Source organism: Cygnus olor, chromosome 2, assembly GCF_009769625.2.
Source record: "Cygnus olor isolate bCygOlo1 chromosome 2, bCygOlo1.pri.v2, whole genome shotgun sequence".
Lineage (NCBI taxonomy): Eukaryota > Metazoa > Chordata > Aves > Anseriformes > Anatidae > Cygnus > Cygnus olor.
This window is the reverse complement of record NC_049170.1, coordinates 22,891,789-22,914,877: the sequence shown is the minus strand read 5'-3', so window position 1 is coordinate 22,914,877 and position 23,089 is coordinate 22,891,789. Positions and strand designations below refer to the sequence as shown.

Sequence of the window (23,089 nt, the reverse complement as noted above, 5' to 3'; positions counted from 1 at the left end):
TGGTTCATCTAGTCCAACTCCCTCTAAATGCAGAGAGGGCTCTGAAGTCTAAGCAGGTTGTCAGGGCCATTTTCTTTGAGTTTGGAATACCTCCAAGGATGGAGACTCCACACCCACCCCAAGCCACCTGCTCCAGTGGCTCGCCACCCTTATTGTGAAAAAGTAAACTCTTACACAAGTACTTTTCCAAATCACTAGCATCTTAGTGACTCAGGCTCCTGAAGTTTTGTTATACAGATAGGGTCTACCTTGGATATTTTCATTCTCTCTCAATCTGTCTTCTGCTTTTTCATATTTTTATATTTTAAAAAGACATTTATATTTAAAAAAAAATCAGTTATGCCTAATGTAACTCTCCTATATGTTGTCAGAACAGTTTAACATGACAACAAATGCAAAAAAATCTCTATGGCTAAAATTTTTCTCCTTGCAAGTGTTAACGTTCTTTTTTTCACTGAGTATAGAGAAGAATTAATGAAACTTCAGTACTTGCTTGTGGCTTTCTTTTTAATTAGTCAGTTCTTTTCAATATTCCATTTATTTACAAGAAATTGTTTTTATTTAGAACTGTTCATCATTAATGTGGCCAAAAATGATTTTTAGTGTCATGCTGTGTTTCATTTCAGACATCAGCAACTGAAGATCAGTTACAGGAAGAAGGTAATGCACACGGTGTCTCAGAAAAGACACTGAATGGATCAGTACTGACTGGACAGAAAAGACAGTCCACTCGGAAAAGCATAAAACGGTTCAGAATACAGAATGATGAACTTGATGTAAAAGCTGTTCAGCTTGTGAGTCTCTCTGTATTCTTATCTGCATATGTTTTCCATAACTAATGGGACAAGAAAGAAACACGATTCTGCTCAACGGGGAGTAACTTTTTATCATAATGTATGAAGAGAGCCTACATGTCTGGTTAAAGACTCATAAAATGACAAAATAACACAAAAAGGGTTCTATGGAAAATTCTTTTCTCTTGAAACCAAAATGCCTTTTGTTGTGGTACTCAAAACAGTTTAACTGAGTGATACTATGAAACAAAATTACTTGAGTATAGGAACAGCCTATGTGGCAAGTTAATTCATTTAATAATGTAACAAAACCAGAAACAGGTAATTAGTCATAAAACTTTAACGCCCAAAATAGAGAATAATTATTAGTCTAAGTATCTTGATATGGATTGCCTAAAATATGTCTGTATTAGCGAATAAGTTACTGAAAATTAAGAGAGAGTTATCAATTTGGCTAATGAACTAAAAATGAAAGACATCATGTTTAATGATGAGTAAGGAGCAATTCATTCAACAAACATTTAACACCATCAAATGGAAAAAGTGGTCTAAATTCCCAATTTCTTTTTCTGCATAGTCTCACAAAAGGTAAGTGGAATTTGTGACTAATCCTTTCTGGGAAAGGCTCAATTTTTTGGAAGAAGTGAGAGAGCTTATATAGAATTCATTGATTTTTTTTTCTTCTTTTTTTATGATTAATATTGGGTACTGAGTAACAATAAGAATTTCAGCAGTTAGTTAATACATTTTTTGAAGATCAGATAGTTTGAGGTTTCCCATCATAGAATATGGGATAGGGAACAGATTACAAAGATTATACCTGTCCTACCTTTTCCTCCATTAATGTATTATATTTATCCTGATGGAATCCTTTTATTCTAGGACAAAAACATACCTCCAGTGCCATTTCTTAAAGTTATGGCATTGAATAAAACTGAATGGCCTTACTTTGTTGTTGGAACTCTATGTGCAATTATCAATGGGGCCTTACAACCCATATTTTCAGTCATAATTGCAGATGTTATAGGGGTAAGTATAAAACAAAGAATTAAAAACCTTGCTTGTATGCTGTATCTTTTGTCACTGTTTATGGTTTTTATAAATGCTGACTTGTTTTATGATGAACCCATGAAATGCTACATTTTTTTCAATTTGCCCTGCAAAGGTAAGAAACGGGTGAAAGTCCTTGCTATGGGGAATGCTGAATTTCTGCTCTAAGTCTCACAAAACAGTTATGCAAATTTCACATCTCTGTTTTTGAGCTGATCAGCTTGCCAGTGATGAAGTGAGGAGAGGTTCCCCTGTGACCTCTCTGAAATTGCTTCATCCTTATCCCCTTTTAAGGCGGCACTATAATTGACCCCATTCACATGAGCAGTGCAGGCATAGAAGGTGATCTTTGTGCTGTGCTCACCATAACATTTCAGAAGGTATAGTGTGAATCAAAGCAATGTAAAGCAACAAGATGAAATGGATGTAAGGTAGACGTTTCATTACAGAGAGGTTTTCTGTAAACTTAAATTTATGATGTTAAAAAATAAAGTTATGTTGTCAAGCACAAGGCACTTGCACTGGCGGGAATTTTTAACATTTTCTGTTGGAACTGTTTTAGCTGCACTATATTGCACAAAGATATTGAAATGGCCTATCTTATTTTATTTTTTTTTGTACTTGTTTGTGAGGTGTTACATTCCAAAGAACTGTTTGGGAAAAGGGTATTATGCTGGTGTTATGCTTCAGTTTTTAATGCAAGTAGTAGCAGGAAACAGCCCTGAGGGAAGGGGAGCATTCTGTGCAGTTGTGATCTTTCAGTAATTGTCAGTAATGGACGCAACAAATAGCAGAAGATATATATATAGGGGAAAAAATAGAATTAAGGTCCTTTCTTTCCAAAACATTAATTTATTCTTAAAGCTTTTAAAAATATTTACAGGCATGATATTATTTATGACAAATCTGGATTAGAAAATCTAAGTAACTGAATTGTAGATTTTTTTTTTGCTATGGACCAAGGTATAAAAACATGATAAACTAGTGTCATTCTGAGCAAACAATAGATAACAACTCATAAATAACAAACCATAATGACAGTTACTCAACATCCAAAATATACAAATGCTATACAACAGCAAACAGTGTACAACATCCTCAAAGACCTATAGATTTTTTTTGAGGCTATTTAAAGGACTTAGAAATGTTGGAGACCTCATACTTCTTTATAAAACAAATATGTTTTATCCAAGCTTGGGAGAATTATCTTTATTGCTCTGCAAACCTGGTGAAACCAGAACTGTACAATCCCCGTTCTCCATCAACTATGTGTTATCATATATAAAGGTATAAGGATTGCTTCAGCATACTACACCTTTAATATTCATTTACTCACTGTTGAGGTAAATAAGAGTATATAAGCTTTAGATGGAAAACTATTTCCCTAACTGAGCAAGGTCTCCATACAATGCATAATGTACTCCTAGTTTTATTTTTTGTTAAAATATATAAAACAAACAATAGAAATCTGTTATCTGTGAGTCTTGGCCTAAAAAAAAAATATTGATTTGGTAACATATAACACATCATTAAGAACAACTTCCATATTTCTTTCTCACTAACTAGTTGTTGACATGCAGTAACCTTCAGCCAGTGACTACAGAAATGCTCTTAAAACTTTAAAAGATGTGCTTCAGCCTTTTGCAGGTGCATATTCTGATAATAATTTACTGATGTGGGTTTGTTCACTGACATATGTTACTGTTTTATCATAACAAAATAAAAATTTAGCTTTCATTTGCAAGAACGTGTACAATCACTTCAGATCTATAATCTTCAAAGAAAAAAAAATCTTAGTTCATCAAGAAATTGACTTGTTTTCCCCTTAAACACACGTAATGCATAAAACAAGCATGTAAAGATAACGGGAAATTATTGAACCAGAACTTCAGTAAATGAAATTAATTTTCAAAATTTTCTTTCATAGATATTTGTAGAAAAAGGAAAGGCTGCTATCAGGGAGACAAATAGCATGTATGCACTACTCTTTTTAGGTTTTGGACTAATTTCTTTTGTCACGTTTTTTCTTCAGGTAAGTTTTTGTTACCATAATTGTTCATGGTATTTAAGACAATATATCTCAACTGTGTTAAACTCTCAGTGGCTGAGCGTCAAGCAGTACATGAGAAAAATGATGATGAACTTTCACTACCAGGTGTGTTCAAAATGTTGTAAGAGGTTTCAAATGTGTTCTGTAGCGTAGGCTGGTCCCCATCTCCACAGCAAAGGAAAGTTTGGCTTTAAGGCCAAACTGTATCACAGCCTCTGTAGGAAGACAGACAGTACTGACAGCACAGACAGCAAATTCAACAGCACAGACCCAGATCAGGCTTTGGGCAGCACTTCTGTCTTGAGCAAATGGTTGCCTCAGCACCTACTCTGTGCTCCATGCAACAGGTCTGTCAGCATCTGAGCTGGTTGAACTGAAACAACCTCACCTGTATCTACAAGAACTGCACTCAACCCTGAGTTTTCTGAGAAAACATACCAAATGTAACTGGGAAAGACCACATCACATGCTTAACTTAAGGAGTACTCACATCTCTATACCAAAAAAGTTAAATAATAATTCAAATTGCCTCTTTAGAAGTGCACTCATCTATTGGTACAGGATCAAATACTTTTGACTACATTTTCTGAAACAGTTTCTAAATACACATTTACACATAATTGTTCTCATGCGTATGGGTGTTTGCCAATGCCTGGAATTGCATATATTGTGGGAAAACTGCCATGTTCAGGCCATTTGTTATGTGAACTGATGAACATCTCATTTACATGCACAAATCCCTTCAGTTGTTGCTCAGCTGCTTGGGCTAATCTTGCCTAATAATGTGCACAAGTCTGAACACCATCCTTCCACCTTCTGTCCTGATGCCCTTGACACAGTAGCACTTGCACTCCCTTCAGGCAAAATCAAATTCAAAATTCCCACCTTTATGATGCCCTGAAAAAACAAAAACTTGGTGGCGTAGCTGTTCCGGATACTAATGCACTAAAATATGTCTGCCTGTGTCCCATCTCATTCCTGTGTGGTCTGATCCTGCATGGCCCCAGGAGTGACAGATTCACCAGCACAGCTCTGTGCATACCAAGTTGTGTGCCAACGTCAGTGAGTATCTACAGCTTCAGAGACCTCCCACAGAAAATAACCAGTAGAACTACAGCTTTGTGACTCTAAGAGGGAATTCCCTGGTGTTTGTGCAGTACCTAAAACAAGTGTAGGGTCTTACTGGTTATACTGCTGAGCCTGTTTACTGTGAAGTGGCCAGCTCCAGTTTGAGAACAGGTGTGATAAAAAATTCCTGCAATTAAATCATTGTTTGGTGGGGCCTGAAGACTATTATGCGATACATAGTTGTTTCTTAAAAAAAAAAAAAAAAAAAAAAGACACTACAATGCCTCATTCTGTGCTCTACCATTATAGGTTCCAAATTTAGCTTTAAAATATTTTGATCTTAAAATTGTAGCTCACTTGTAGCTAGCATATTTTTTACTTAATGATATTCTTTTTAATATTATATGCAGATAGTCACATAACTTATTATCTTATAAAGACAAAAACTGTAATTAGGTTAAAAAATATGCTTTTTTTTTCCTCCCACACAGGGTTTCACATTTGGCAAAGCTGGAGAAATCCTTACAATGAGGCTCTGATCCATGACATTTAAAGCAATTCTGAGACAGGTATAATTGTTCTATATTTAGCTTTCTAAAGCTTTAGAAATGCTTATTTACATGTCATAAATGTTTATTTAAGTAGTCATGCTATGATTTTATCCGTAAAGATTTCGCAATGATTTCTTTAACTCAGTTTAGAAACTGACGGGATTAAATCTTTTTAACAGGTCCAAGTAGATATTTTAAAACCTTTTAATTGATGTAACTAATAAAGGCCGTCTTAAAACCAGCCTAACAAAGCTTAAAGATGATGGTAGTGTTTATTTAGTGTATTTAATATAATCAAAACAACTTTGGACTGAGGCACAGAGAAAGTAGGCTGTACTCTAAGAGGTCAAATCTGAAACTCAGATCTGCCTTCAGATATGCTGCAAGCTAGGATCTGCAAATAATTACCAGTGAAGGCAGTAAGACCTGGATATCTGACTAACTGCACTCACTCAATTGGTGGCTTATCCTACCAAGCAGTTACAGAACCAAAGATGGACATGGTAGTAGTCTAGGGTAAAAACAGGACTTTGTACCACTGAAAGTACATTCAGCAGCAGAATTAAACCCTTTAAAATAAACAGCCTGAAATCGCCTTTCCCGAACTGATCTCGCGGGGGCTGCCCACAGGCAGCAGCTCTTCAAGAAGTGCTCCCACATGGCTCTGTACCACGGGGTCCATCCCCCAGGAGCAAACTGCTCCAGCACGGGTCCCCGACGGGCAGCAGCTCCCCCCAGACCCCCTGCTCCTGCGTGGGCTCCTCTCCACGGGCTGCAGCTCCGGCATGGGGCCTGCTCCTGCGGGGGCTCTCCATGGGCCGCAGCCTCCTCCAGGCCACATCCACCTGCTCCACCGGGGGCTCCTCCACGGGCTGCAGCATGGAGATCTGCTCCATGTGGGACCCATGGGCTGCAGGGGGACAGCCTGCTCCACCAGGGGCCTCTCCACAGGCCGCAGGGGAACTGCTGCTGAGTGCCTGGAGCACCTCCTGCTCTCCTGCTGCGCTGACCTTTGGGGCTGCAGGGCTGGTTCTCACTCCTCACTCTCCCAGCTGCTGTTGTGTAGCAGTTTTTTTTTTTGTTTGTTTTGTTTTTCCCCTTTCTTAAATCTGTTTTCCCAGAGGCACAACCAACTCCACTTACCGGCTCAGTTTTGGACAGTGGCAGGTCCCTTTTGGAGATCTGGCTGTTATCTAACTTGGGACAGCTTCTGGGCTCTTCTCACAGAAGCCCCCTCACTCTCAAAACCTTGTCATGCAAGTCCAATACACAAGGACCCTAGCTGTGTACATAACCAGCCTTGTCACCAGCTTTTCATGGTTGGCATGAGCTGCTTCCTGGATCTAGTGCAGTGGCAAGCTGCTCAGTGAACGTAGTCCGCTGCAGGGCCTTTAATGTACCAACAGAAACTGCATCACTTCCAGGTTGCAGTTCAGCACGTCCAGAACTAACTCAGTTATCTTTACCCCTCTTTTGCTGTCACTACTGTGCTTAACCAGTTGCTTTATGTCCTGAGTAATCTTGATAAATTCACCAAGTATTTTAAGGAAATGTTGGTACTTCTGATATTATCAAACCACAGTATAAATTTAAGCCTTGCCTGGATTTCTATTATGTTTTACTCCCAGCTGTAGGTGGGCATGTGATCCCTGAGGCAGTAGAAAGTAGAACATTATGAGCCTAGGCACATTACTCCTTTACCTTTCACTCACTACAGAAAGCAGCATATCCCAGCCATGCCAGGCTGCTACATCTGCAAGTCTGGAATCAAAGATGTTTCCAAACATGCCATCCCACTGCTTTCTTCAGCCTGTTCAGCTGACTGAGGTCTTTCCTGGTCTCCACAGAAAGTCATTACCTCCTTGAGAAGTTCCTGGAGCCAAACTGAGCAGTATCAGCTTTCGTTAGCACCTTTCACTGGGGGTGAAACCAGATGCCCCTACTTTCTCATTTATACAGGAAGGGATAATAGGCCACCTCCAAAGAGTGAGATATGTCATTGGAAATTAAGCCCCAGGAGATTTTTTTTTTTTTTTGGACTAGCCCAATAGGAAAGGGCAGTCTGTAAGACCATGCTGAATCTGAACAGATCCCTGGAGGAAGGGTCTGAAGGACTAGAATAGTAACAGAGAGGTTTTCATGACGAGGAGTCAAGTAACCTTATTATGTTTATTGTCCTCACTCTGGTGTGAAAATAGTGTCCACCTGGCATCATTTTCAAATATCAGGCAGTAGAACAGTGGGACCTGGGAGGATTTTGTGTATTAGCACCGACACATGTGGCACATGCTCCATGTCATATAATGGCAAAGCAACCATCTGTCTATGTGAGCCTACAGCCAGACTGAAACTATTTATTTTACATCTTTTTTTTTTCTTATTGTATTTAAGAACAGTGTTTACTTTACCATGCTTAAAGATAATACTTCTGCCACAATAAAATCCCCAGGGAAAAAAAATGTAGCATGTTTGTTAATGTCTAATGGTTATGCATTTAAACACTACTAGCAGGAAATATGAAAGCTCTTACAGTAACCTTATGAACAGTTAGTGCACAAAAACACCCTACAGTTGCTAAGAATCATGTACATATAATGTAATACAAATACTGACATTGTTTCATTGTAATGCTTTTGGGGCTTGATGTTTGGCAAATCTAGAGGAATGTTAGAGTGAATATTTTATATTTGCTTTCTGGATTTAAATAAGATAAATGCTTTGTGTTCAAGTAAGAAATTTTAGTTTTCAAGTGCTTTAGAGTCACTGATCCCTCTGACCAATTAATCTTGATTGTTATTAAGATACAAAACTGTATGACTGACAAGATTTTTTCCCTGGAAATAGTTTCTTCCAGATTAGGAAGAGAGAGTCTTGGGGTAGTCTAGATCTCCCAGCACTGCGTATCATTTTACATAAGTCTTTTCAGACACCACAGAGATTTTCCAGCAGCACTCAGGCATTCAAAACACTTCATAGCAGACTTACAGATTTCACAGAGCTCATAACTGACAGAGAATTTAGATGTATTTTTACCTATCTAACAGGAATCTAACAGGAGAAATTATATTTTTTAATTAGTAGTCTTCATAGATGTCTGTTACACATCCAAGTAACTGTCCTCAAAATGGCACATTCGTTCATATTGCTGTTTAGTGAACATCCGATCATCAAAAATATGTTAAACTCACAAGCAAAGATATCTTGTAAACTGCGTTTAACATGAAATAATGTGGTGATGTTTATGTTATTGCAAAAAGCATATACAGATTGTTAACAGAGGCTAGCTTTGAGTTTTGTGATCCCATGACCTTACCAAGCCTATAGGTCTATTTTATTTATGGTTACACCTAAAGAACTAGAACACCCTATCGTGTGTCACCCAGTCATAATCCAAAGCGATTAAGTTCTCTTAAGTAGCCTAATGAGGTGAGTTAAGTTTTTAAGATCATAATAAGTGTATTTCATATTGTAGGAGATCAGCTGGTTTGATGAACCTAAAAATAGCACTGGAGAATTAATTACAAGACTTGCTAATGATGCCTCACAAGTGAAAGAAGTAAGTAATATGCACTGGCATTTTTCATGTCTGATTAATATGGAGTCAGTTACAGATGGTATTCAGTAGGTAGAAATCCTGCACACGGTCATGTGGAACTGTTATTCATTTAAAAGTGTTTTTTGTGTGTTCGGTGTCACACAAAAATTATCATAATAGTAGATAATATATATATATGAAGTATAATCATGTAGTAAAGCTTTTAGTTCACATTAGTGTTCAGTCCTGGTATCACCAGTATAAATGAGTCATCCAAGGCATCCATTTATTTAAAGTCATTTATTCAGCCTTCTTAGATGTCTAGACAGCATTGTGTTTTTATGATAAATGTTCTAGCTCAACGAAATGCATAAGAATATGCCTCGAAATGAAGGTTGCTCTCATTGCATCACTGTGTTTGTTCACATGTTTAAAGTTAAAAAAGATAAAATATGATCATAGTTCTATGTGTGTGTATATATATTTATATAAGAAACTTATGAAATATAATTGTTTTTTCTTGAGCAAAACCTGAAAACAAGGAGATAGAGTAGGGTAGATACAAAAGGCTTGTGGGAATGATCTGTACAGTGGAGCAGTTTTTCAAGAGACAGGATAAAACATTCAATTTTGCAGAATATTTAGACCAAATTAAGTACTTTCAGATGGTGAATAAATCATAAATATTTATGTGACAAATATTTTGCCTAGTTTTCAAATAAATCCATGTATTACGATGGTTTCATTCTTTTCCAGGCTACAGGTTCCAGACTGGCATTAATTGCTCAAAATGTAGCGAATCTTGGGACTGGGATCATTTTGTCATTGACCTATGGCTGGCAGCTGACTCTTCTGCTTTTAGCCATTGTGCCAGTTATTGCTGTAACAGGAATGATTCAAATGAAGATGCTTACTGGACATGCAAAAAAAGATAAAAAGGAACTGGAAACTGCAGGAAAGGTGGGTTCAGTGGCATTTTAGTCTATTTTTATGTTGTACTACACAGTGCTGCTTAATAGGGATATTGGTGTTGGGTCAAGAATATACCCCTCAAACTCAGTCTGCATTGTTATTCTGATGAAAAGGTGATACAGAAAATATGAAGCTGAAAACTGAAAACGTGAGTTTAATGTTAAATGCAACCTGAACTTAATAAATGAGGTGTCTCACAACACTCCTTTGAATCCAGTGCAATCATTTTATGATCTGAAAAGAGATATAGAATGTCAATAGCAATTTTAAGAATCAGTTAGCTGTATGTTCCAGTTTCCTAACTTTTCTCTAGTTCACGATGTGATTATATGCACAGCTGAAAAGCAGGCTGGTAATTATTTTGTATTGTGATTATAATCAAAAGAATTTTTTTGAAAAGTTCTTTAAAAATAATATTGATTTTGAGAGCATATAAATACGTATTCCAGTTGAACTTGTACTACAAATTACAGTAGTTGGGAACATGAAGACAGGGTAATGCAGAAGCTGAAAGTAAAACTTGGAAACCCCTGTGAGCTGATAAAGAAATAAGGAAACAGTCCAGCACCATATGTTTTTGCTTTGAAGAAAAGCAAGTTCAATATAGGTCCTAGTGAGAAAACAATAAAGCTTCTCAGCCTTAAAGCATATTTAAATTGGCTGACCAAAATTTCATTTTACCTATCTATGAAACTACTATTATTATACAGACATAAAGAAAAGATGGTGTTAGCCTTTGTAAGGGAGACAGTTACTATTTACATGTAGACGTGTTAGGTATTTCCATGTAATTTAGTTATTTCAATCTTATCACTCATGTAACTTAACCTGTTGTGTTTCTGACTTACAGATTGTCTATTCCCTTTATTATTGTTATTATTATTATTATTATTATTATGTAGAAGTAATGATGTAGAAGGAAGGGTCTGCTAAGTGTATAATTACGATTAAGTTGGAGTTTAGCTCTTGTGTAAAGAACTGCTTTTCCTTTTTCTTCCTGAGTTGAAGATTGAAAGCCATGTTTGCTTCCAAGCTATTATTTACCTTTACAGTAAAGGCTGATGATTCACAAGCTTGGAGGTATTCTGCTACACTTTAAAATAAGAAGCTAAAAGAGGTTTATTTTTAAAAGAATATATGCACTGGGAAAAAAAAAAAAAAAAGCCTTCTTTATGTGATAGGATAATCAAGAAGAAATTCAGAATGGTGTCACTGATTATGAATAAAGTTTTGCCAAACAAGTAACATTACACATTCTTATGCACTGGAATATTTTAAAGTTATCTCATAGTCAAGTTGCTTTCAGCTGCTTATCTCACGCCAACTGCCTTGGAGATTATTTGTAAGAAGAGTTAGATGATTGTTATGTGATGACCTGAAAATCTGGTTTTGGCAGACTATATTAGTTTAAATAGTTTTTTCTTTTCCAGCTCTACAGTTTCTGGAAAAAATTAAAACACATGTATTTCCATAGCAATTCAGCAAAATGTTTCACTCACAATATATCAACATGAAGGAAAACAGGTCCCAGGCATCTTTTTTAGCTTTAGGTTGACGGTCTACCTTGCTCTTCAGAAAAGGGTCTCTTCCTGGCAAAGAGCCAATGAGGAAATGCCATCTTCACACAAGAGGCAGAAATAAACTACTCTTATTGGTAGAGAAACAATATTCATTCATTCCTTCCTCAGCAGCAGCAGAGTTATTCGGGTACATATAATGTAGCCAGTTAGCTCCATTTATAGAAACCAAGAGCACACAGCTTGGAGTGGCCAGATGTTATTGAAAGTTATTCTGTAAAGGCAATTGGATTTGACAGTGTACAAATCTTACATTGGTGATAATACATTAAAAAAAAAAATGAGATTAAGTTCCAGGTCCTAAATAAATTTCTAGACAGGAGGAATGCTTTTGGTTTTATGTTTGTTTCTTTGTTTTTTGTTTTGGTTTGCTTTTTTGTGCTCTGTGAAGTCAGTACATCAGAACTAAATTATGAGCTGGAATAAGTATAGTGCTCTATGAATGTACTTTATAAAACCTCTTTCCAAGATGCTTTACCTTCTGAGTTTTGATTTGCTGGATTGGTGACCAAGCCTAAATCAGTTGTTGGTATGAGAAAATTCTGATGATATTAATCGTCTACAAGTGAATGCCCTTAATACTAGGGGAACATTAAGAAAATCAAGGCCTAACCTTCCTCTAGTTTTCAATCAAGATTGGGTACCCAGCGTCATTAATCATTTTGGAAAACTTCTACCCACTTTTTTTTTTCCTTTTTTTTTTTTTTTACTGTGGCAAAATGGAAAGATTTTCAAAGATATAAAATTAGTAAGAATTAGATTCTAAGCTGCCATATGGACCAGAAAAAAAAAATCTTTCTACATTTTTATGAAAGTGCAGTAGTTTTGATTTTCTCCTTTAGGAGTTTTGAAAGTCATCTGATAGTCAAAAAATGCAGAGAATGCACCCTGGGAAAGATTATTCCTTTCAGGGTAAGCCCAAAATTTGTTGCTTTTGAAAAGGTGGCGATATGTTCAGGCTGCAGCCCCAAACACGTTTTTAGGTGAGGTAGGCTTGTTCAGTTTAGCCTGACTGGGCACCAACAGCAATGATAGCTGCATGGCATCATCCTTGTGACAGGTTGAACAAGCTCACTGGAAAAAAAAACTACCATTGCTGGCCTGTGCTAAAATGTACACTGACTCAACTTTACTGTTATAATCCATGCTAATTGGATTATATTTAACAGCAGTGTATCTACATACGTTGCAACCACACTTTCAACAGTATTGTAGACGTATTCTGTCACTTCTATTGCAGTCATTCCCAGTTCTGTTTATCAGATTATGTTTAAAAATTTCCATATAATCTTGTTTTTCTGCCAATGAACATGTACTCTCCAATACAGATTGCTTCTGAAGCCATAGAAAATATTCGAACTGTTGTTGCTTTGACTCAGGAAAGAAAATTTGAGTTTATGTATGGGCAAAATTTGCAAGTGCCATACAGGTAATAAAATGCTTCTTAAAAAGAGGTTATTAAAATATGTCTTTTTTAAAATTAACACCAATAAACTGAAAAACAATTTATCTTCTTTCAGTACATCATCAAATCTTTAATTCCAACCTCAGCTTTGACATAGAAAATACAAATTATCTTTCTGTTCAAGCTAATGGTCTTTGATTAAATGATAATTTTCTTTCAAAACCTACTTTCTTTCAAAACTATCATTATTAGCTGCTATAATTCTTGAGATGGAAATCTTTATTAATTCTTACAATCATGAGGCCTTCCTTCTGAGGAAATATATATATTTTTTTAACAAACCAAAAGTCAGGTTTTGTCTTTATATTTAGGTAAGATTCCTGTTAAAATCAATGAGATTTTCCCAAGGAGGGAATCAGAATGGAAGAGGGAACTTTCACATCAGTTTACCTTTCTGTTCACTCTGTTATTTTATCAAAGTACCATTGCAGATCAAGTGAAGCCTCATGAATGCAATAACTGACTTAAAGATTTGTTTTGGTTCAATGAAGGATAAAACACAAAGATTTGTTCTGTTGAACTAGTTTCTGCTCTGTAGAAATTCTAAAGTTCTTGGTGATTTTCCTCATTTTTTATTTATTTGAATCTTTAAATTGCACCTGTATTATAATTTTTAAAATAATTTTAATGAACGCGTGAAGTGAAAACAATACAAATTATACGTGCTCAAAATATTTAGAGTTAGAGCAATTTCTTCTTCTGTCCCAATATTCTTACATGTGTTTTTGCAGACAGACAGAAAACTGAAGCGTACAGGAATTATAACGTTTTAGGTTAGGATCTTACAAAGTGCTGGAGATTATTTTACTATAAACTAGTAAAGAGACTTGAGGATTCCTCTGATTTATAGGATACTTTTACTATTGGATACTTACATTCTTGGTTACAACTGCATGTACAATAAGATTGTGATAATATTTTTTCTGTTACAGAAATTCTGTAAAGAAGGCACATATCTTTGGATTTACTTTTGCGTTTTCACAAGCTATTATGTACTTTATTTATGCTGGATGTTTTAGGTCTGCTGCATATCTAGTAAAAAATGGACATATGCTGTTTAAAGATGTGCTTTTGTAAGTATATCCTTTTTAGTTTCTTTTAGGTTCCATATGGAAAAATGCATTTTATTTTGCTATCTTGAAATCATCACATATGGAATGGAAGAAAACAACCAAGTACTTTCATTGTTATACTACCCCTCCTTCCTCATGTTGCTACAAATCCAAAATGTGATAATTTCAGACTACATTTAGCTACCTACATACAATTTTTCTTGCAATCAGGGTAAAAAGAAGGCAAAATGAAGTTAGGCAAAGCAAAACTGTCCCTTGTTTTCATGACCAATAAGGTTTCTTTATCAGCAGAATCACATGGCTTAGCTGTAGGGAGTGTAGGTAGACAAGATTAGAAGGTAAATGGAGCAAGTAACGAGTGAAATGAAAGTGAGGAAATTATGAGCCCTAGGGCAAGAAAGGTGGAGAGCAGGAGAAAGAGCAGCAACCACCCATTCTGGTAAATGCCCAGGTAGAGCTGGAAAAGTTCCTTCAAGTGTTAACAGTGAATTGATGTTATTGTTCCTATCAACTGGCACCTTTCCAGCCTTCCTTTTGCTCCCTCCTTGTCTCCAGCATCTAACCAAGTCTTCTGCTTGTCTCCCTGCAGCTGAAATCCCTGTCCATATTCGTCAATAGTCACCTCCCATGCTTTGGTTTAGCAATTACCACACTCTTGCCTGGCAAAAATTACAGCTGAAGTTAAACCTTCATCTTACCCTGATTACACCAACACTTTCTCAAGTACTAGCATTAGCTTCCCTTTCTCTAGGCACTCATGTGAATGCCTTGTTGTGTACCTGCTCTTGTATTGAACTTTGCTTACCCCAAATTTCATGCCTGCATCCTTTGCTCCCTCTTTCTTACCTTCCATTTGCTCCTGAACTCAAGGATTTGATTGTGACCCTTGAAGGAACTGTTGAACAACAAATTTCTCCATAGACCTCAGACTGTTCCACAACTAATAACTTCAATTTTATAGATGAGGAAACTGAGACGCAAGGAACTACACATCCTACCATATCTCATGCACTGAGAACAGGAATATCAATCAAAACATTCATTTCTAATAAATCCAGTTGAGTGGGCAAGGAGGGAAAGCTTAGTGTTACTCTCCTCTCTGCAAAACAAACAAACAAACAAAAAACAGAACAACAAAAAAAAAGGATTTTCTCAGTGAGGGAAAAAAGTCACAGTTTGCAGTAGACAGTTTTTACCCTCCCTCAACTTTATTAATGAGTAGTTATTTATCTGAGGCCCCTTCTCTGGCCGTACAAGCTTTCTGTGTCTGTGCTATAACAGTATCAACATAGTTTTCTCCTTTTGATTTTTGTAGAGTTTTTTCAACTATTGTATTTGGTGCAATGGCATTAGGACAAAGCACTTCCTTGACTCCAAACTATGCCAAAGCCAAGATGTCAGCTGCTCACTTGTTTGTGCTGTTTGAAAGAGTACCCTCCATAGACAGTTACAGTGAGGAAGGGGAGAAGCCTGTAAGTAACCATGGTGTCACCCACAGTGTATCATGCACCACTGATTTATTTCAAGCCTGTTTTTTCTTTTTTTCCCCTTTCTTTCTTTTTTTTTTTTTAATCACTCATATCATAGCTACTGAGAGCAAGTACAGTCTGAGCCCATTCACATCTGACTCATCCAACCAAATTGGTATTTGCTGTAAGTTTTGCCATGTCTTCTCCTGCCATCCTCTCAGCCCCACCTGCCTCTTGGTGAAACAAGACCCAGTGAAAATAGAATTAATGCAACAGAGACAGTTTTTCAAACTTTTCTTGTGTGAAGCTACCTGAGAATGGATCTTGAACATATAACTAGGTCTCTAATATTTAACCAGAAATTTTTGAGGCCTAACTTATTTGCAAGTTGTCCATAATAGATTGTCACATACTTTGGTAACCAACAATGTATATGAACATATGGGGGTGTGTGGCCTTTCATATGACAAAGAGGACAGAAAGTTCTAGACAACTATCATGTATATATATATATAAACACAAGGTAATGTATATACATATATATATGCTTATATATGTATATGTATAAAAGAAATCTAGCTAAGTAGTCTTAAGAAATATCATAAATTTGAGCTGCAACATTGATTGGTCATTTGCATCTGTCGATACATATGCTTATACATAAGAACTATATTTCTTCTTGTGTAGGTTATGTCCATATTACAAATATTCATTTTATAGTAAATTAGTTAGAAAAACTCTGAGTGGAAGAATTGATTCTGTCTGCAGATCAAAAATTATAGATAATTTTCAGTATTTTTAAAGATGAAAACAAAACAAAAAAATCAGCAAAGAATATGAAAAGAATGTGAATGAGGTCCTTACTAAGCAGATAGAAGTTAGTCACCTAGAGTTATTACTGCTTTTGAAAATGTAATCTTTTTTAACAGATTGTTTAAGAGAAGCTGTCAGAATTTGTGTTTATGGAATAGAATTTTAATTGGAATATGCTTGCAGCATAGAATATTCAGGAGGAAATTTGTGTTTTCACAATAGCGTCTCACTGTATATTAATTACCATGAAAAAAAAAAAAAAGAAGTCTGTTCCATTGGAAAAACTCCCACTGTTCTCTTTTACTTAGTCTTTTTCTTAGTCTTATATGTTCTGTTACATTATCCTAACAATTTGATCCAATTCTACCATTTCAATCAGAAAATATTTGGTGGAAACATAACATTCAAAGATGTGGCATTTAACTACCCAACCCGACCAGAGGTCAAAGTGCTCCAAGGCTTGAACATTGAAGTAGAAAAAGGACAAACTCTGGCTCTTGTTGGTAGCAGTGGTTGTGGTAAGAGCACTGTTGTTCAGCTGCTTGAGAGATTTTATGATCCACTCAGTGGAGAAATGGTAAGCGTTCTATATAAAAATGTAAGCTGCATTTCCATGATACATGCATAATTAATTTTACTGATATATTTTGAGACTTTTTCTTCTAAACGAGCTCATTAAGTATTTGCTAGTATAACTACTCTCTTTTGCCAGCATTTTTAATGTGATTTTTGATATATATATATATATTTTTTTAGTTAAAGGCAGAAACACATGGTTTTTCAATATTGTCTATACAACCATGGTGAAAGTAGAAGGAAATTAAATTTTCTAAATTTCCCATGCTGTTTCAAGTTATTAGAACAAAGTCCAATGGTTACAAATGCACATTTGTATCAGTGTAGGCCTATTATATGTGTAAAGTGCATAAGCAGGCTCTCTCACGTCATTTCTGGTCATTTCTATGATGTATCAATGCTATCAACAGGATTTGGAACTTTAAATCTAAAGATTTACACTCTATATTGTGAAACCTATGTCACATTGTTGCTTATGACATTCATACTTGAAAGTTCATCCCAAAGCCTCTCTGCACAGAGGACACGAGGAAAGCTAGGGCTGTTCACTGAAGATCAGAGTGGAAATGCATACATATAGCAAACCTCTTGACAGCTGGAGCTATCCCGAAAGTAGCGCTGCTGGTAAAATGCAGTTCAATCTGCTACTGGCAGTTTGCTTTCAAGGTTCACGAAACCATCTCAAAAGCTCACATTGGGTCATTTATTTATCTGTCTCCCCCCATCCCTTCATTCCCAACCTTAGAGTGAGGCTGTGCTGATGCATGTGGCATCTGCTGCAGCTGGAAAGAACAGATCCTTAAGCTTTCCTAACTCTTATAGCCCAGCAATTGAGATAAAAAAATAATTAAGACATTTTATCAGGAGTTTAGCTGCACACGCAGGTATTGAAACCAGAAATCCTTAACAATTTTCTAATTGTTCTTATATCTACACAGTAATTATGCTCCCATCTATCTAATGCTATTAATAGCACATAAACCACCTCAATGCACCATGACTTCTTGTAGTTCAAGAAGTTGTGGCTGCAAAGTTACTCACCAAAAGACCATACTTTCTTCACTGGCATAAATGCTTTGTGGCCTCTAGAAGTCAGAGAAAAATGTTACTGTCAAACTCAGACTTCTCGGACCCAGATATGTCCTGACCATAGTCCTGACTCTGCATGGAAGGTGAAACTGTCATTTGTCACTCAACTTGAATTGCAGCCTGAAGTACAGATAGTCTCTTTGACAGACAAAAATGCTGGAGTGACCTTTCGGCTTCTTCTCTGTGGAGTTGCCCCATCCCTGGAGGTGTTCAAGGCCAGGCTGGATGGGGCTTTGGGCAACCTGGTCTGGTGGGAGGTGTCCCTGCCCATGGCAGGGGGTGGAACTGGGTGATCTTTATAGTCCCTTCCAACCCAAACCATTCTGTGATTCTATGGTTTTATAATTCTATGAGCTTGTGTTTGGTTCCCGATACTCGTCAATGAGAGAACAGCCGCAGACTTTTGAGATATTTTTTCTGAGACTGGAAAAAATATTCATTGAGTGTGTGATAGTGTAACAGCTTTTGTTACATTCTGAGAGCAATAAGACAGATTCATCTCATCAACCCACACAGAGAAAAACTGGCAAGTCAAATTTTTTTGTTACAAGGTGGTCCCTAGTGTCATGTACACCCAAATACAAATCTTACTGTAAAGAGGGAAACACTTAACCTTCTGGTTTTTGATGACTGTTCCACTGAGGAATCCAAGCCCCACGTTAGGGCTCTCTGGAATGCCAGTTGCTGTACAAAACAGAATGACAAGACAGTCCAGCCTCAAAGAGATCAACATCCCTATGCACAGGTGGTGATTTACTACACAGCCTATTTGTTCTGCTTTAGATAGAAATCAAAAGGATAAAGCAGAAATATGGGTTGATGTTTTAGACAAAATAAGTCACACATAACAGAGACAGTTAAATTTAGGATTGTAGATAGTAATGTACAGATAAGGTACAGTGGAAGAAGAGAAATTCCAGTATGGACATATCAAGTTTTACACATATACCTCATCTTACATGAGCAAGCAATGGTAGAGGACTTTTTCTCCTGGAAGTACAAAGATAATATCCAGTTATGGGATTAGGGATTACTGTCCATTAATTTTCCCCATTACAGTCATTTGGGAAGCAAGAATATCTGATTTCTGGACTAGCAAAGCAGAGATGAGATAAAGCTGTTAATAAAGGGAGTAGAAACACTCCGTGGTATAGATTTTCCACTGGTTTCTGAAACAGAGTTTTCTGCCACCAGCATAATACCAAATGTCTCTAGTAGTGATAGCAACATGGCAGAAGATCTGTATTAGCTTTTCTATTCAGGGTGATAAACAAGTGGAGTGCAGTAAAATGGGTTCACACCTGGAGTTTTTCTAGGTTTATAAAGACTTCGGATGATATTTTATTGATTGCACCTGTAAATAGGTTTAACACCTATCTGCTCATCTCTGCTGCCACCTGTAAATGCATAAGTTAACAGAGCGTGAAATGTCCTCACTGCCCTGACTGCTAAAGGCCTCGATGTTGCTAGATTAAAAATAAATAAATAAATAAATAAATTGTAGTCACAGTACTTTATCTTATTTCTGACTTTTTAGCTCCTAGATGGCCAAAATGCAGAGAAGCTAAATATCCAGTGGCTGAGAGCTCAGATCGGTATCGTCTCCCAAGAGCCAATCCTGTTTGACTGCACTATTGCTGAAAACATCGCATATGGAGATAACAGCCAGGAGGTGTCACATGAGGAAATCGTTAGAGCAGCAAAAGAAGCCAATATTCATTCTTTCATTGAATCACTACCAAAGGTAATTAGGCCTTCATTTCCAACCTTCAAATGGGAGGAAAAAACAAAATAACATAGTGCCTATTCATGTTTTTCTAAGGAAACACACAGTAAAAGTATGTAGTTTTTCCGTGACTTACTGAATTTGACATTCAAATTATTATCAATATTTTTATCCTTAGAAGACCTGAGGAACAAATGGAGAACTAGGCAGTGCCAGTGGCTGCAGGCATTTACTCAATTCCAGTGCCACTGATGCATGAAATGGAGGGAGGGGTCTTCATCTCTTTGGGAGTAGTCTCTGTTAAAATAATAACCTAGTTGGTATTGGTACTGAAGCACATAGTTCTGGAGCAAAACACATGCAGAAAGTACTCAAAGGAGGATGGGTGCTTTCCTGCAGCTAAATGAAAGCAACAGGAAAACACTCAGGCAGGCTGCAGAGCTCTGTTCCTGCCCTCCTTTTTTCAACAATCATCTCGTTTGCCAGGTGCATGAAGTTACACATGCAGTTGGTTTGCAGAAACAGACAGAAAGACACTATCTTGTTACTACTTTCTTCTCTTGCCTCCCCTATTTATACCTACCTTTACCCCATTCTTGCACCTGATCTGGGTCTCCAGTACAGTGGGTATTTTTGCCATAAAATAGGCAGCATCTTTGAGGAAAAAACAGTTTCAGGGCAGGTGCAGGCAAAGGAGCTCCTTAGCTGTTCTTCGAATAGATTAGCTGAAGCTAACACCAGTTTGTCAGCTTACTCTTGTGGAAAACACAGGCTGAGGCTAATATTTCTGAGATAATAAACTTCCACAGACTTAGGAGATGTGTGAGTTTTTCACACAAAGTCTCATCCCTCAGACACAAGATGTATGTTAGTTTACATAGCAGGCAGTCAAGAAGCCTAACAAATAGGGGAATGCAGAGTCGGAATCAAATTTCTCGAGTGAATTTCTGTTAGCTTTAAGGGTGTGAGGCAGGTGGGATTTTGAATTTGACTAGTTCAAATTAGTTCCTTGAAAACTTAGAACTTGGATTTGGCTCATCTTAAATCACTGACAGCGTCTCTCAGGCTGTTTTCTTCTTACTGAGAACAGGGGTGGTGAAAGAGGAGCTGACTGCCCAGGCTGTCGGGTGCTGAGCTGAGGCCGTTGGGTTTGCAATGTCACAGCCTTGGCTGTCTCACCCCATGCCTGCCACCCCGCTTCTCTGCACTGCAGTTCCTCACCCAAAACCAAAAGGCATTGCTCTTGCTCAGCATCACGGGGTTTGCTCTGCAGCTAAATACGCTGGGAAATGTGCTTCGCAGCTCAGCTACTGCAGGCAGCCCTGGGCATTGTGTTCTAGGGGATCATGCCCTAGCAGGGTTGGACCAGGTGATCTCCAGAGGTCCCTTCCAACCTCAACCCTTCTGTGATTCTCTGTAGGGTCCTCACCTGCTTGGAAAGTCACTTGTGAGTCATTTGTGCTGCCCCAGAATTATACCTAGGTGGAAACGCAGCTGAAATGTCACGCTTCCCAGAATCAGATCCAAATCTAGGTTTACGCTTACGCTGCCTTTCTTTATGTAGAAATACAGTACACGTGTGGGAGACAAGGGAACCCAGCTCTCCGGCGGTCAGAAGCAACGCATTGCTATTGCCCGAGCTCTTGTACGGCAGCCCCAAATCCTGCTGTTAGATGAAGCTACCTCTGCTCTGGATACGGAAAGTGAAAAGGTACCTTGGCTGTGCAAATGGGAGCTGGGATTGCAATGGCTGGTCGTGCATTGACTGGGACATCTTCACCCACACGTTAAAACCCCAAATGGGAAATAGAAGACTTATGAAAATAAGTATTTGCATTTCTTCGTTATTTTCATAACAAGATAAAATGTCTCTTATGGAGTAACAGAGGCTTTTTGGCTGGCTGTAACGAGCCTCCTTTGGGAAGTGACGCAGAGGCTGTGTCCCTGCAGTTGGAGGACTTCCAGGATGCCAGGAAATAGAGGGCCTCAGGGCAGGGCAGCAGAAGCTCTCCCCACACAGCCTGCCCTGCCTTTCCACTTGCAGCTTTTAGCAGGATGTCAGGATGCCAGCTGCATTTCAAGCACAAACCAATTGCACAAAGAACAGAAACATGGAACTATGATACAAGGCAGGTTGCAGGGAAAAACTGAAAAGAAATTTGAAAATGTGTCACTTCTAAAGGTTATGTGCATTGTCAACCTTGAGCAAAAATATTTAAGTTTCTTATGTAAAAATATACGGTCTGTGTCCTGACCCCCACCCTACATGTACAAACAGGGGGACTGAACAGTCATCAGATGTAAGTTTTTCACTGCAGGATAAATTCAAACTTGGAAGGTCAGAAGTTGCCTCAACTTTTGGTGTATTGTCTTGTGTTTGCTTGTTCATTGCGCAGATTGTCCAGGAAGCGCTGGATAAAGCCAGGGAAGGTCGCACCTGCATCATGATAGCTCACCGCCTGTCCACCATCCAGAACGCTGACAAGATTGCCGTGATCCAGAACGGCAAGGTCGTAGAGCAAGGGACCCATCAGCAGCTCCTGGCTGAAAAAGGCGTCTACTACTCTCTGGTCAATGTTCAAAGTAGGCCATGAGTTGTATGATAAAGGGCAGCAGCTCTTGCTGAGTGCAGCTGTACAGCTGGTTCAATACTTTGTCTGAGCCTTTTAAGGGTATTTCAGTACTTCTGGTTTTGGTAAAATTCTGTACATAGCTTCCTTAAATCCCACAACTATTAAAGCAAATGTACCTCCGTTGTTTAAGAACCTAATGCTCTTTGAATGTTCTGCCACCAGCACAAAAAATTATAGCTACTCAAATTAAAAAGTATGTGGCCATTATGAAAAAGCCTGACTGCCTTCCCAAACTGCACAGCAAAGGACTCGAAGCAGATTCCGTCTCAGGGCACAGACAGGAGCACCACTGCAGTACCCAGCCCTGGATAGAGCTGGGGGGCACACGGCAAATGGAAGCGTGTACAAAAGCAGGGAGAGGGTTTCATAGAATCACAGAAATCAGTCTGTTCACCTAGAATCACAGAATCATTAGGGTTGGAAAAGACCTCCAAGATCATCTGGCCCAACCATCCCCCTACCACCACTATCACCCGCTAAACCATGTCCCTAAGCACCACGTCCAACCACTCCTTAAACACCCCCAGAGACGGTGACTCCACCACCTCCCTGGGCAACCCGTCCCAGTGCCTGACTGCTCTTTCTGAGAAGAAATGTCTCCTCATTTCCAACCTGAACCTCCCCTGGCACAACTTGAGGCCATTCCCT

At 38.0% G+C, this 23,089-nt stretch overlaps 1 protein-coding gene across 1 annotated transcript in view; it reads left to right on the top strand.

Moving 5' to 3' along the window:
• Window positions 1–22,623, top strand: part of LOC121066603 (ATP-dependent translocase ABCB1-like) — a 45,540-nt gene extending 22,917 nt beyond the window's left edge. Inside the window, 13 exon segments of the mRNA XM_040550284.1 lie at window positions 627–824; window positions 1,677–1,823; window positions 3,772–3,876; window positions 5,454–5,531; window positions 8,986–9,069; window positions 9,805–10,008; window positions 12,926–13,026; window positions 13,995–14,135; window positions 15,451–15,607; window positions 16,797–16,994; window positions 19,620–19,826; window positions 21,373–21,519; window positions 22,205–22,623. Of these exon segments, the coding sequence (XP_040406218.1) occupies window positions 627–824; window positions 1,677–1,823; window positions 3,772–3,876; window positions 5,454–5,531; window positions 8,986–9,069; window positions 9,805–10,008; window positions 12,926–13,026; window positions 13,995–14,135; window positions 15,451–15,607; window positions 16,797–16,994; window positions 19,620–19,826; window positions 21,373–21,519; window positions 22,205–22,402 (1,965 nt within the window). The 3' untranslated portion in view covers window positions 22,403–22,623.
• The last annotated feature ends 466 nt before the right edge of the window (window positions 22,624–23,089 follow it).